Genomic DNA, 15,145 nt, shown 5'->3' with positions numbered 1-15,145 from the left:
TCCCCCGCTATGCGTTGATATGTGATTTTTGTGATGCTGTCTATAGACTAAGACATGATCTACAGTTTAATGCTGGTTTTATTCACTGTAAAAAAAAACACGTGAGTTCATGAGGATCTGCTGAAAAGCATCTAAATCCAACTTTTCCCCACACCCAGCTTCCAGCATGGAGAGCTGGGTAGGCAGTCCCCAGGACAGGCTGGTCTTGAGGCGCAAGAAGGCCTGGAACAGGGCACCCGAGAGGCAGGCTGTGTTTCATTGGCTTGTTCTGCAGCCAACACGTGCCTGTTGTTTTGCTGCCTTCCGGGGCAATGCCGGGACTGCCTTCCCAGCTGCCCCTGAGGCAGAAAGCGCCCTTGGTGCACTTGACTAGGGGCCTCTTTCACAGCTGTTTGGGGAAGCATTACACATTGGGGAGGGGAGTGGGCTGGGCCCTTCTCAACCCACCCCCCCTTTCTGGCTCGGGCTGCGGCCTCTTCACCGGCACCGCTCCCCAACCTCTGCAGCGCCACACCGCTCTCAGGAAAGGTTTGTAAAGTTCGAGCCGCGGCGGTCCCCGCCTCCTCCGGCCGCCGATTGGCCGGGCGTTGCTCATCATTTCCCCGCCAGGGAGAGGGCGGGGCTCAGTGACGCCCCGGAGACTGGCGGCGGCTGCCTCTGCTGTTACCTAAACTGGCAGGCAGCGTGAAAGGAGCACGCAGAGCGGCGGGAGCGGAGATCTGCGGAGCGCGTGGACTTCGGGCCAATGCCCGGGAAGAGGAGCCCGCCCCGGACCCACAGCAGCCACCGCCGCCGCCTCTGATTCTTGCGCACCAAGCCAGCGGTGCCTTTTCTCTCCCCCCCCCCCCCCTAATCGCGGGGCTTTTCTTTTCTTCGTGTTCTTCTTTCAAAGCCACCCACCGTGCCAAACAAAGGGAGCGGGCGGCATCTGTCTTCGCGGGAGACATGCGTGCCATCAGGAAGCGGTGGACTATCTGCACGATAAGTCTCCTCCTGATATTTTACAAGACAAAAGAGATCGCCAGGACCGAGGAGCGCCAGGAGACGCAGCCCAGCGGGTAAATGCAAGGCGTCGCTCCCACGGCGCTGGACAAAGGGGAGGCGAGCGGGCTTTGCGCGCGAGCCAGAGGCGGGAGGCGACGAGCCCGGCCGCCCTTCCTCCGTGGCCGCCCACCTCGCCGGCTGGCAGGGAACACAGGCGGCCCCCGCCCCCCTCGGCGGTGCGCCTGGGCTCTCGGCGGCCACAGCATCCTCCCGGCAAGGAGCGCCGGCGGGGAGGGGGGGGGTGCCTGGCGCCGGCAGAACTAGCCGCGGTGGCTCTGGCGAGCAGCAGGTCCCTTCCGACCCCCGGTCCTTAGCCTGGCGTTGGGAGAGCCTGGTGGCCGGGGAGGGGGGCGGGCGTGCCTGGGCGCCCCGGGAGGTGGCCCTAGATGAGGCGCGGGCAGCCGGGCCGGGCGTCTCAAAGGCGCGATTGGTTCGAAGTAGCAGTGCAGACGGCGCTGTCACGTCGGCTCCCCTGTTTGGGTGCTCACGGGGGAGTGGCGCCGCTTCCGAAGTTTCGGTGGCACCGCGCGCTCGGCAGGGGCGGACGGCTCCGGCTGGGCTTACTTGCATGCAGGAGGCCGTTTTGACACGCGCCCCGCCCCCTGCGCCCCCCCCCTCCGGTCCGGGGGAAACGGCTCCATCCCAGCGCCGCCGAGGCGGAATATGTCTCTCCTCCTTCGGATCACAGCCTTGAAGTTTCTTCGTGGGGTTCCTCTAACTTTGCCAGGCGGTTGGGTGGTGGGCGGGCAGGCGGAGGTCCGAGGGGGTCTCCGGGGCTGTGTTGAAGTCCGCTCTCTCCCGGCCGGCCACGCAGTCGCGTTGTGCTTGGGGGCGTGGGTGTCCTTGTGTCTGCCGAGCGAGAGCGATGCGCGAGCCTGGTGGAAAGTTGTGACTTCCCGAAAGGGCTCCCCTTACGGGGGTGGGATTTGTTGTTCTCATTCATTGCAATGGATGTGGGGGTTTTTAGTCCGGCGCCCGAGTCTCGCAGACTTGCCAACTAGAGAAAGTCGTAGTGTCGTGGGGGGAGTTTTCTCTTGTGGGGGCGGGCTACTGGATCCAGTTACTGTAGAAGGCACGGACATCGGGCTGGTCCTGTGGCAACGTTGTCGGGGGTGGGGGGTGCGTGCATGGGTGTGTGTGTGTGTGCATGGGAGGGGGCACGATGTAGCTGATAAACTCCGAGTGATTGACGTACCGGTAGAGAAAGAGCATCCATCTCTCCTGGCTGCCGGGCGTGTGGAAGCGTGGCCGCCGGATCCATGGGCAGAGGTGGCTCGCCTCGTGCGTGCGTGTGCGGTCGGCAGGCAGAGACTTATGGCCGCGGCTTTCGGGCAGCCGGCCGCTTAGCCTGCACCTGACCACACACTCCGCGCTCGGGGCCGTGGGCAAGCGATGGCAGTTCCCTGGAAGGGGGGGGGGGGAGAGAAGGCGTGGCGCCCCGGAGGCGCACTGATGGCATCCCGAGCGGAGAGGGAAGACGCATCGCCTTGCGTGGCTGCTGACGGCGCAGATCCTCGGGAGTGAGTCTCCCTGAGCGCAACCTTCCGAGTCCGTTTGCAGACGACTGCAGCCTCCTGGACTGCACCCAGGCTGCCAGAGCTGCAGCGTCCAAGGCAATGGCCTTCCTCGGCGGGAAGCAGGGCCCCGCTGCGCCTTCTCTCATTTTGCCGGCAGCCGCGCAGCAGGAGGCGCAGGAGCTGAAGCGGCCGCACTGTCGCGGCTTCCTCCGGCGCCTCTTTCCGGTCCGCTACACGGAGATGCGCCGCGCCTAGAAGGGAGGCGCGTTGGAAGCCGTCCTTGCGGCAGTGCGCAACCTGCGGGGCGGTTTGGGGAGCCCTGCAGGAGGGGGGAAACGCTTTGCGGAGCGGGGCTCAGCAGCGCGGAGGCGACCAGAGTGCCAGAGACAAAAGGCACGCGGCTTTGTTCCTGCAGGCAGGTCTCAGGTCTCCCCCCCCCCCCACACACACACACACACAGTGGGGAAAACTGGCTTGGGCTCATCCTCCACTAACTCCAGTGGCTACAACTCTGGAGGCTGAAACATTGTTATGGGCTGGGGAAAGCCAAATCTCTCTTTCATGCCCTGCCCATCTCCCTCCTCATTAACATTCAAAGACCCCTTCCCTGGGTGCTCTTTGCTCTCTTTCTTGTCTTTCCTACATCCTAGCAAAGCCTTAGGTTCGGTGCATAAACCAATTAACAATATTCAGATATATGTTCTCCCCGAAGTATTTGAAATACAGTCACTTCCCCGATCATCCGGAGCCATGCAAGGTGGTACTTTTTGTCGCCTTGTGAGAAAGACAAAGGGAAAGTGAAGTCAAGCCAGTGAGTGCAGAAGTGAAGATTGCTGACAATTCTATTTGTTGAGCCGAAGACCACGTGATGCTAGTTAACAAAAGGCAAGGCCTTCCGAAACATAGGTGCTCACGGAGTTGGGAGCACTCCACAGATCCAGAAAGCAATGGCTCGGTTTCTTGCTTCCAGCAGTTTTAAAAGACTTGCCAAATACACATGCTCTCAGTCTCCTCTCTTTCCATGTGCTGCTTTAGCAGCAGGGCACAGTGCAGTCCTAAACACAGTTACTGAAACCCATTGACCCTGTTTAGGATTGCCCTTTCAAACCTGGATAAGCCCTTTGCCCCTGTTTGCTTGTCTCTTAGTGATGCAGTCTCTTGCAGGCATTTATTACTTCTTGCTGTTCTTGTAGATATCCACAGTTTCAGGGGGGGAAAGGCATTTTTGTTAGGCTTAAAGCTTTGTAGACCAGCCCTGTGACTTTCAATATTTGACTGGGAAGTTCTGTTCACTGCAGTGGAACTTTATTCCAAGTCACTGCTTCAGGGATAATTGATGACACTCACTGTAGCAGTGCTTGAAAGCACAGGAAAAGGTCCATATGCTTCCATAATGTATCCTTCTCTGACTCCATAAAACATTTTTATCCGTATTTGCACATATACGTCTGGCATATGCTACTTAATGTTATAATTGCCTATTTAGCATCTGCGTGAAAGTTGTTGCATTTTGGGGGGAAATTGATGGCAAAGATATTTTTGTAAGATGAAATACATTTAAAAGTGTTAAAATAAAAACAAGACAAGACATCTCCTCCAAAGGTATAATCTGCCTCCTCTGAAGGCAAATCATTAAAAGGAGGAAAGGTTTTATCATTTTCTTCCAAACTTGCCAACTTTTGGTATACTGTTCAGAGGCAGTGCTAGTTGTTGCATGACACCCTTCAAAGACCATGGACTTCAGTTAAAAGGGTGCAATCCTGTTTAGGATTACATTGTGATTATTGGACGATAACATTTCATTTTTAACCAAATATTTATCCTCAGTAAAAGCTCAGGGTCTGTGAGATATAGTTTACCTGTGGCACACAAAAAAGGTCATCCTGCTATAAAGTAATTATAAAGGTGTAAAGTATACCTTTAAAATGTGACTTATACAGTGGTCAGAGGTTAAGTACTGCACCAGAAAAGTTCAGTTTGAGCTTTCTGAAAAATCTTTATTGAACATTATTATAGCAATTAGCTTTAACAAGCCAGTAACAGTGGGTGCTCATTTACCCATTGAAGGCACACTTCTGTTCAGAGTTTCTGTCTAAGCACTTCTATTAGCCACAGTCTTGTACAGCTGATCACCAATCTCTGTTATTTTCCACATACTTAACTGGAAGTCAGCTTAGCTCAGTGGCACGATCTTAGTGTCGAACTCAGAAATATTGGGCAGCGATAGGCAAAGATTTTAGGGATGAATGAGCTTCTGAAGTTCACTGTTTGGCTACATTCTGCACAGCCTGGAAAATATGCTTTTATTTCATATGCAAGGTATTGCTGTGTGCTGCATATTTTTCAAGGAGAATGTATTGGTGGCTAATGACCTTATTGAATTTGACTCAGGGTATCAAGGCTAATCTTTTGCCTTGCTTTTTTATGGCACATCACTTCTCAGTTTCCATAGAAAGAAAACTGTTATAAACTTGGGATCTGAGAATGCTTGTGATCCCCAGATCAGCAATACAGAAAAGTAATGGGAGTTTCTGCATGAAAGCATTCAGAAGAGTCAAGAAAAAGAATGCTTATGAATTATGAATGGACCAGAGTAAAGGCCAGGGAAAGTTAAGCAATTTGAAGTCCCATTTATTTCACTGCCATTTAAATACCTAGGTTAGGGGAAGGGTGTTGCGGAAATTCTTTGTTTTGCAGCTATCCTAGTTGAAAAGTCTTCTAGATGGTAAAGAGAAGCTGGCAGAAAACACCAAAGAGGCCAATAACGTGTTCTGAGACGTGGAGAAATACTGTAATGTGGAACATCTGCAACCTGCAGTGTCCCAAAATGATTTAAGCTTGCTTTAATGCACAGTGACAGATGTCTACTACACTATAGATGTTCAGTAAATTGTGTACTCTCTGGTCTGCTATATTTCAAGCATTATCACTTTTAGGGAGAAAAGCATTGGGAAAAGTTCACTTTTGTCTCCTGTGTGCCTTCATGGAAGTTCCTAATGAACTATTCTTAGTTCAACATAAGCAAGAATCCTCTCCTGTATAATTTTGTGTCTGTCTCTTGATGCATTTCGTTAATTTTTTGGAAGTATACTAAGTAGTGCAGCAAGGGGAGATAGAAGAAAGAAAATTATAGTAACTCCACCCCCCTCCAGGAAGCTTTATTATATGTGGAATTAGAAATCAGAAGATCAGAATGGACTATATTTTGAACTTCCTTGCTGAATGTATATTAATATTTTACAATTAACAGCATTATTTATAGCGTGAAAGTTTAAAGAATGTGAACCCTAACATGAAAAGTGAACCCAGCACTACAAAAATAATAATAGGGTATAAAATGCGATGTAATAATTGCTTGGTTTTTCAGCAGATGACATTCTCTGTAAATCACAACTCTCTATTGGATAATGTCTACATTCTCTGTATAGCCATTGATCCAATCATTATTTGAAAAATCCTTTAGAGATCCTGAGATTTGTTTAGGTTATTGGGTTCCTGCATAGTGAAAATACATCCAAGCCAACTAGAGACCCACTGTTTTTTCAATTATCTCCTTAAGGCTAGGTTTGATTGGCCATGTTTTATCTGGAATCCAGACATGCTGGTATCCACCTGGCCCATTTGTTGCCTCAAGTTCCCAGCTTCCAGTTTTCTGAAAGCAAATTTCTCGGTTTTCTAGACATGGAAAGAGACAGCAAAATGCAAAGACAATTTTCAACTTATTTCATGTAGCGGGAATTCTGTGTCCTCTTTATTCCAGCCACTGAGGGAAAGTCATGACTGTTGTTGACAGGTATAGGAAGTCAAAGGGAATACTTTGCTTCCCTATTGCTAGGAGGGCCTACAGAGCAATTGATAGCTATGTGTCTGTGTTTCTTATTTTTTTTAAATAAATCTATTATTGAATTTCTATCCCACTACTCTCCAGAGACTTGTTGCGGATTACAGTACATAAAATCCCATAAAAACCTCATAAAATCCCCCATAACACCCAGACTCCATAAAACCCTCAACTATGTCAGATTGGCGACATAGCCGCCGCCCCCCCCCCCCCACCCGGAGCAGAGCACCCTGTGGTGGGCTACACAAAATACTAGTGCGTAGCCTGAGGAGGAACCCTGTTGTTCTTAGCCCTGGCCTCAATCAAAGACCTGGTAGAAGAGTTCTGTCTGGCAGGCCCTGTGATAGTCCTGTCAGGGCTCCCTGGTTTCCTGGGAGCTCATTCCACCTGGTTGAGGCTGTACTTTGACATCTTAAAGTATATCATTTTTAAGGAAAAATACCTAATTCTGCTTTGGTGATTCCCAAATTAATTCCAGAATCATGCCAGCATGTCTTGAGTGAAACAAAAGTTGCAAGAATCGGATTGTCATGGAAGCGGAATGTGAAAAACATCAAACATCACAAAAGTGGAGTCCTATTTGAAAAGTTAGATGCAGACTCCTATGCTGGCAGGCAAAACTTCAATTAATAAGGACTAATATGTAGCCTTATTGCATAAATTTTAACATTTAATTTTTTTCAGAAAGCTTTTAATTAAATGCAAAATGAAATTTAAAAAAAGAACAGCACACATAATACAGGGCTTTGCTTTTCTTCATCAAGTGTAGGAGTAAGAACATACAGCTGAAAAGTTCAAGAAGTGTGTGGGTTATAGTTAACTTGCAGAAAAAGGTCTTACATTGACTGAATAAGGTAAAACTACTATTCTTCCTGCCACTTCATAAGGTAGAAGAGATGTAACTGTTTTACTGTAGATAAGTAACAGCTACCCTCTGAAACAATCCTTATGAGCATTGCTAATTATAGGGTTCTACCTTATTCACATAAAAAGCTAAACATCACTCTCCCAGTTTTGCCAGCTAAAGCACAGACCGAATTTAAACAATCCCTGAACAATTCTTACTTTTCTAGTGGATGTCCAGAGGACTGCAATGTCATTATCAAAGCACACTGTCAGAACTACGCTTAACCTCCATGCAACTGCAGCAGTCAGGCTGATAATGGTGCAGAGATGGAAATTACAAGACTTGATCCCCCCTATAGCCAATCCACAGATTGTCTGGCCCAATGTAAACAAACTTCTTCAGCTTCTGATTCGGTGCTGGATGGGGAAGACAGAAAGACAAGCTACCCCACGCCGGACTAGAACAGTCCAGGCACTGGTCACCTGCATACTCAACTCCGGCTGAATATAGATATATAATAAAAAAGGAGGCCAAAGATATTTAAAAAAACCCACAGTACTGAAATAGGTAGTATAAGGAGAAATAATATTGCAAAACAGTGGTGGGGAGGGGAGCTAACCAGGTGGGGGAGTGAACCAGGCAGGGGAGCAAACTAGGCAGTGAATTACCGCCACCTGGGACCCAAACCAGGCTGTTTGTCTCCTGCAAAAATAAGACCCCCAATGAAAGAAAGACAAATTACACCAGCACCTCAGCACCCTCTCCAGAGGTTTACATCACCACACACACAGTGCCACACTGCCCCCACTTTGGGTGTCTGCGGGTGCCCAAGAAGCAGTTCTCAGTCCCATCCTCCTAGCCATGGAGAGAGGCAGCAGCCCAGCTTCCCCAGGCAAGTGGGCAAGGCTCAGCACCAAGCCAGGGCTCAGCACCCAGCCCTCTCTGTCTCCCAATCAGGCAGCCAGGCTGCAGTCATGAAGCCCTCTCAGGAGCCTGGACATGACCCTGGATGCCTCCTTATCTATGGAAAACAGATCATGAACATTGATCACCTGGCATTTTACCATCTTCACCAGGCTCAACAGTTTGCACCTAACCTAGCAATGCCTATGATCCATGCAACTGTCATCTCTAGATTAGAATTCTGTAACTCACTCTATGCAGGGCTGCCCTTGAAGCTGTGCTGGAATCTCTTCGTCGTTTTTACTAGCAAATCCAGGGTTGCTCCAGAGCCCTGAGGGGTTACTCTAATTGGAGGGGGGTGGAATTTAATTTTTAAAATATATTTTTAATTTTTTTTTACTAATTTGGGGAGGAGTCAGGAGGGTAGATTGTCTTTCTGCTCATCTGTCTGGTCCATGGTGCCCTTGTTAAATTCACACACAATGGAAAAGGAATGGGCTCCTCCAATATTTCCCCTCTCAGAATTTCTTCTCAGAGCCCCATTGGCAGAGAATGGCTGGAGGAAGGCTGTTGTAAGCAAAGGGATTCATATATTCAAGCAGGAGAGGACAGTGTCCAATGCCACATAGTCTACCCTCCAAAGCAGCCACTCTCCCTAGGGAAACTTATCTCTGGAGTCTGGCAACGAGCTGTAATTCCAAGGGATTTTATTTTATTAATGATGCCATGCACACTGTAAGCATGTGATTTTTGAGGGTGTGGCAGGGAGGCGTGGCCAGCTGGCATCACTTCCGAGGTTACTTGAAGCTTGAAGAATATTTCAGGGGTTAGTCCACAGTCAAAAGGTTGAAAAAGGCTGCTCTAACTGGTCTGGAATGCAGCAGCTCCAGTCCTTACAAGGATCCAATGGAGAGCACATATGACTCCTGTACTCTCCCAGCCACACAGGCTCCAGATTGGAGACTAGATCAGGTTCAAGTTTTGATTCTTAATTTCAGCACCCTAAATGTCCTGGGTCTATAGAACTGCCTCTTCCGCTGTACTCCCCAGAGAGTATTAAGATTGAGGAGTCAAAACATGCTCAGGGTCCCCAGCTCTAAAGAGATAAAAGTGGGCTTGACCATGGACAGGGCTTTTTTTGGCTGTTGCCTGCTCTGTTGCCTGCTCTGTCAGCTGTTGCCTGCTCTGAGTGGACCAGGGAAGGGCAGGATTATAAGATTGTATTATTATAAGACTAGATATTAAGACCGCTGTGGCCAAAATACAGTGGGCCCTAGCATGGTGGGTGGGTGGAGGGATGGGGCGAGGGAAGGAGGAAAAGGAGAAAGAGAGACAGAAAGAAAGGGAGGAAGAGACAGAAGAAGAGGGAGAGAAACAGTTAGCCAGAAAGAGGCAGATGGAAGAGAGGGAGGAAGGGAGAAAGGGAAAAACAAAGGGAATGCTGGGAGGAAGGGAAGGATAAAGGGAATGTGGGAGGAAGGGAAGGATAAAGGGAATGCTGGGAGGAACAGAGTAAGGTAGGTGGCCTTGGGACCTTCTGCCAGGCCCAGGGGCAGGCTCAGCTGCCCCAGGGCCCGGCAAAAGGCTCTGGACGGGGGCGGTGGGCTCTGTGGCCTACTGCCGGGCCCAGGGGCAGGCTCGGCTGCCCCAGGGCCCGGCAGAAGGCTCCGGACGGGGGCGGTGGGCTCTGCAGCGTACTGCCGGGCCCAGGGGCAGGCTCGGCTGCCCCAGGGCCCAGCAGAAGGCTCGGGACAGTGGGAGTGGGCTTTGTGGCCTTCTGCTGGGGCAAGGGGGAATCCGGCTGGAGGACTTACCACTGGGGAAGGCTTCTTCCTCTGAGCGGTGACTCCCCGGCTGGCCCAGGCGAGGCTGGGCCAACCAGCCAATGGGGAGCCGCACTTTGAGGCTCCCCATTGGCTGCTTGGCCCTCGAGTGACGCTCGGAGGGCCCGCCCTAACTCCTCCCCACTTGCCCTTACTCTTTATTCCTCCCGCTCCTCCGGAGCGGGGGGGACGGGGTTTAAAGATTGAGAGTAGTTGAAAAACAATATCACCTCTGTATTTCCAAAATTAGAAAATAATTTTAAACTGTGCTGTAGAAAGTCTGAAGGAACCATGTTGGATGGCATTAACTAGAAAGTAGAGGGTATGTAACATTAGTCCAGTCTTTCAAGTGCTTTGGTTTGATGTAGAGTGATTTTGTTTTATCTAAAGAAAAATAACTTTTTTGTATGTATCTTCTTTTCTCACAGTTCAGTTGAGTGGGGGAGGTAAGAGCAGGACCAGGCTAACTTTTTGTAGTCTCTGCCTTCTAATTGTATAATTAATGTTTTAAAGAAAGTGTATAATTTATGTTTCTTGATGATCTTCTGTATACTGTTGTGTATGCTGATGACTAGATAATCAGGTTCTGCAGACGTTAGTGTATATACATGCGTGGAGCAACAAAATGCTGTTGGCTTGGCATCTGTTATGGGATTATGGGCTGATAAATACTGATCTTGAGTACAATAGTCAGTTTCTTGGTGCGCGTATGGAGAAACTCAATACTACTGCATGTTTTGGGGAGCTCATCAGTAAGTTTAAACCTGTATCATTTTAATACCAATGTTATTCTATTTTAATTCTGAGTAAATTGGGAGTCTTTTAATTAGCATGGCCCAGGTTAGCCTGATCTCATGAGATCTTATAAACTAAGCTGCGTTGGCCCTGGTTACTTCTGGATGGAAGACCATCAAGGAAGTCCATGTTTGCTACACATTTGCTACAAGGTCAGCTACAGGTTGATGACACTTACCACCATCAAGTTAGGAACAGAATTAAGGCTGTGACTATATTAATGCTTCACCGACAGTCACATACAAACTGGTGCAGCCCTGCTGAAATCAGTAGGAGATAAGGACCTGGAAAGGCTACAGACTGGAGGCTCCTTGGAAGGGAACTCACTGGCAGGGGCAGCTCTCACGCAGCAGGGATCTGCAGCCTCTGAGCCATGGAGGGAAGTGGAAGGAGGAGGTGGTCACAGGTGGGGGATGGAAGGCGATTGGCTGGCTGTTGGACAGACAGGCAAGCCGTTTGGAGGAGGAGGCCCTCAGGGGCAGTACAGCTGCCCTGAGTGGTTGTTAAGTGCTGAGCGGCACTTAAGCCATGAGACACACTCCTCCTCCAAGGTCTTACCAGAAATTTTATGTGGAACAGATAAATGTCAGGATTTTTCATTTCTATGATGGTTAAATGCTTCAAGCTGAAGTGTGTATGTTTGTTTGGTATTTGACCATCAAAGGTTCAAGACTTGGAAAACAGGAACTTTCTGGATGAGAATTATTTGTTTGCATATTAATTGAACAGATGCAGAGCCCTGTGCTGCTCAGAGCAACTAAATTAGAGGGTTTAGAGCAGTGGTCCCCAACCTTTTTATCACCGGGGACTGGTCAACGCTTGACAATTTTACTGAGGCCCAGGAGGGATGCCACCGCCACCTGAGCCCCTGCTCTGCTTGCTTTCCCATTAGTGCCCCTGACTTCCTGCCACCCGCTGCGGGCCGCTGCCAGCAGCAGCTGTGCAGTGTCGTGCTGAGGGGGAGCCCCAGCCATGGTGGCCGCTGGAGAGCACCAAAGGTGAGCTGGCGGCAGAGTGGCAGGGCAGCCCCCAAGGCAGCAGCTGGGGAGAAGGGCGAGGAGGAGCCGTGGCCCGGTACCAACTGATCCACGGACTGGTACCGGTCCCTGGACCGGGAGTTGGGGACCACTGGTTTAGAGCACAGGGCCTTGCTCCATCTTTCTCTCAAGTTTCTAGGTAAGTCTTGCTATTGATTCAGAGGAGAACCTAAACAAATCATGGCTTGAGCAAAGGCTCAGGTAAAGATATTTACCTGTCCTTTTTTTGTGTTAGTTGATAGGCAGAGATGAAAAACAGCTGGCAGGCAAAAACTGTTAAATGTGTTTGATTTGCATAATTAGCAAACAGTTTGCATAGTATTTTTTGTCTATTTTGAAAACATTTATGCCACATTTCCAAGCAGTTTAAAAAACAATCATAATAAAAAAACATAAGAAAATAATAATTTGTCATCAGACATGAGATTTTAACCAGGAACCACTTGAATAAGAAATCATTTATTTATTTACATCATTATACCCTGACTTTCTCCTTGGTGCAGACCCAAAGCAGCTTCTTCTCCATTTTATCTTCACAACAGCTCTGTGAAGTTGGTTAATCTAAGAGTGTGTGACTGACCCACGGTCACCAAGCAAGCTTCCATGGCATAAATGGGATTTAAATTTTGGCATTCAGATCCTAGTCTGACTCTAATCCAAGGATTTCCAACCAGGGGTTCACAGACCCCTGGGTATCTGCAGGAGCTCCAGGGGGGCAGTCCATGGCCTTTCCCTCCTGCCTCAATGGACTTGGCTCAACCTAGGGAACTGGCGAAGGGTGCAGGTGGTTATCTGACTTCTGGGGGTGTGGCAGGGAGGTATTATCAGCTAATATAACTTCCAGGGGTCCTTGAAGCCTGAAAAATAATTTTAGGGGCTCTTCCATGGTCAAAAGGTTGGAAAGGGCTGCTCTAACCACTACACCGCACTGACACTTTTATATTCTATTGGTATTACACAGAGTCAGTTCCATGTTAGTCTACTGCAGCAAAAAGTCTGGAGGTCCTTCCATCCATACCAGGCATAATTACTTGGGATTTAGTTCAATGTAGTTCAGTAGGGCTGAATAAGTATCTGAACCACAAGCTTTTCTCAGCGAAGAAACCCCTGGGCTTCCAAAGCTTGCAGTGAAGGAGGTGAGACTGTGTTTCAGAAACACAAGTTCAAGGATCTTTTGGACATATAAATATAACGCTGGTCTTTGGTTTTTCCCCCCCCCCTTGATTTAGAAATTATGTGGATCAGAAAATTTCTCCCTGATCCAATTTCAAAAGTACAAAGAGCCATTTGTCAGTGGCAGCTTAAACTATGTTTTAAATATTGAATGTAACATCTTAAAGTTTTTATGTTGTCAGATATTTTAAAAATTTTATAGTACTGTTACTGTTTTTTTCTCTTTTTAAATTGTCTTAGTTTTTAATTGCTTGTATTTTAATTTTGATCTGAATGACCATAAATAAATATTGATTGATTGATTTAGAAATGTACAGATTATTACAACTGTGAGTAGTTGAAGTGGCCACAGAAGGATAGCTTGCAGAGGGCAACCCAAAACAGGCGCATTGATATGGAATTTTTGGCAGAAATCCCATCAGCACTTCTTGTTGAATTTATGTCATACTAGCAGAAAAGTCCATTGTACAAAAAATACAACAGGCACTAGCCTTTCCTCCCTGACCCGGGCAGCCCCGCTGAAGCCTGGCAAGGCTGCAATGGGGGTAACAGTGGTGGGGGTTCCCTCCTTTCCATCCAACTCCGGCCTCCAGCCCAGGCCCTCCCCTTCTCCCTTCCAGCTCTTACTCACTGGCTGCCTTACCCCTCATAGTCAGTCCAGTAGAGCGGGCTGGCACTTCTTCCACCTGGAAGAAGTGGGAGGGGGATGCAGCCAGGGATGGGATAGCCAATCAGGTAGGCAATGACTCCCAACTTCTCCCACCACCCTCATCAGGCTTTGCTTATGTTACAGATGAAACTGTGGATACACCTTAAGTTGATAGGGAGCAGTTTCACATCAGTGGACATAATCTGGAGCTTTTGGACATATAAACCTAGCATTGGTCTTTGGGTTTGAGCTCTCCCTTGATTTAGAAAAGTTGTACAGATTATCACAACTGTGAGCCATTGAAGTGGCTGCAGTAGTTGTAATATCAAATAAATTGTAACTTTTTGTTTCCTTTTCATTGTGTTTCAGAGATGGCGACTTAAGTTTAAGTAGATCACTGGTCAATAGCTCTGACAAAATAAGTCAAAAGAGTGGGTCTTCAATATTCCAGCATTCTGTAGAAAGATGGAAAATCAATTCTTCCTTGGTCCTGGAAATCAGGTGAGCATCTCAAACAATATTTAACTCATTTATATGTTACAGGAACGTTCAGGGTTTTTGTGTGTGTGTGTGTTTGGGAGGAGAATCTAGCAAATTTCTCTTGATTTGAAACTATTAATCTACAGCATCTCAGGTAGAGACAGAAAGTTGGATAGATAAGCTTGGGCCTGATATTGTCTTTTGGCAAAGCTCACCTCTCACAGTTGTTAGGATACCAAGGAGGATTGGGGGAGTTCTGTGTAGACTGCCTTAAGCTCCTTGGAGGAGGGGCAGGAAACAAAAGTCATAGATAAATAGGTACCCTGTAAAGGTGGATATTCTAATTAAAGGAAATGTGTGTATCTAATACATTAACTGACTCTTCACCAGATAACAATAAAGATTTATTTTTAGCTGTGTCTCAATCATACTAAATCGGTCTGTTGATACATCAAAGTCCATATTGTCTACTCAGACTGACGGGCTCTCCAGGGTCTCAGACAGAGGTGTCTTCATGGCAGTAGTGAAACCTGATTCACCAGATTTTGAAGCCAAAGAGGAAGTAATTATTCCTAATGAACCTCCCAGTAACATCTTGTGGCCATGGTTGAAGGTGGACTGGATGAAGTTTTGCACAGAAGTTTTAAGTTCATATAAACTTGATAAAGTATTTGGCTTTTTGTTAGGATGTTGGCATTTTGACTTGCCATGCAAAGTGCTTATGCTTGCCGTCTTGACTCTGCTGAAAATCTAGGGGCATGTGCACTGCACATAATGTATTCCCTTCAGAATCACTGTAAAGATACATCTTTAGCACATGGAGTTTTCATTCTAAAAGGAAGTAATATGTGTGGGACAATTGCTGCAGTTCTTTTTTAATTGTTTTAATTTTAAGCTTGATTAAATATGCATAACATATAACATAACATAACATCACACTATGATGATCATAAACTGTTACCATTAGTGTGAGCCCTACTTTAATAATAAACAAGTGGGAACCCGCATTTCATTTCCCCCTTACCCCATTATTTCC

General features: G+C 47.8%; 1 protein-coding gene across 2 annotated transcripts in view; it reads left to right on the top strand.

Moving 5' to 3' along the window:
* The first annotated feature begins 620 nt into the window (after window positions 1–620).
* Window positions 621–15,145, top strand: part of ST8SIA4 (ST8 alpha-N-acetyl-neuraminide alpha-2,8-sialyltransferase 4) — a 112,973-nt gene continuing 98,448 nt past the window's right edge. The window contains exons 1-2 of one of the 2 annotated variants that reach the window (XM_077347696.1): window positions 621–1,058; window positions 13,999–14,130. In XM_077347696.1, coding sequence (XP_077203811.1) covers window positions 946–1,058; window positions 13,999–14,130 — 245 coding nt within the window. In that variant the 5' untranslated portion in view covers window positions 621–945. The remainder of the gene's footprint in view (window positions 1,059–13,998; window positions 14,131–15,145) is intronic. The other variant, XM_077347695.1, reaches the window with a different exon arrangement.

This window comes from Paroedura picta, chromosome 7, assembly GCF_049243985.1.
Source record: "Paroedura picta isolate Pp20150507F chromosome 7, Ppicta_v3.0, whole genome shotgun sequence".
Taxonomy (NCBI): Eukaryota; Metazoa; Chordata; class Lepidosauria; order Squamata; family Gekkonidae; genus Paroedura; species Paroedura picta.
The sequence above is the reverse complement of the archived record's forward strand: the minus strand, read 5'-3'. Positions and strand labels throughout refer to the sequence as shown.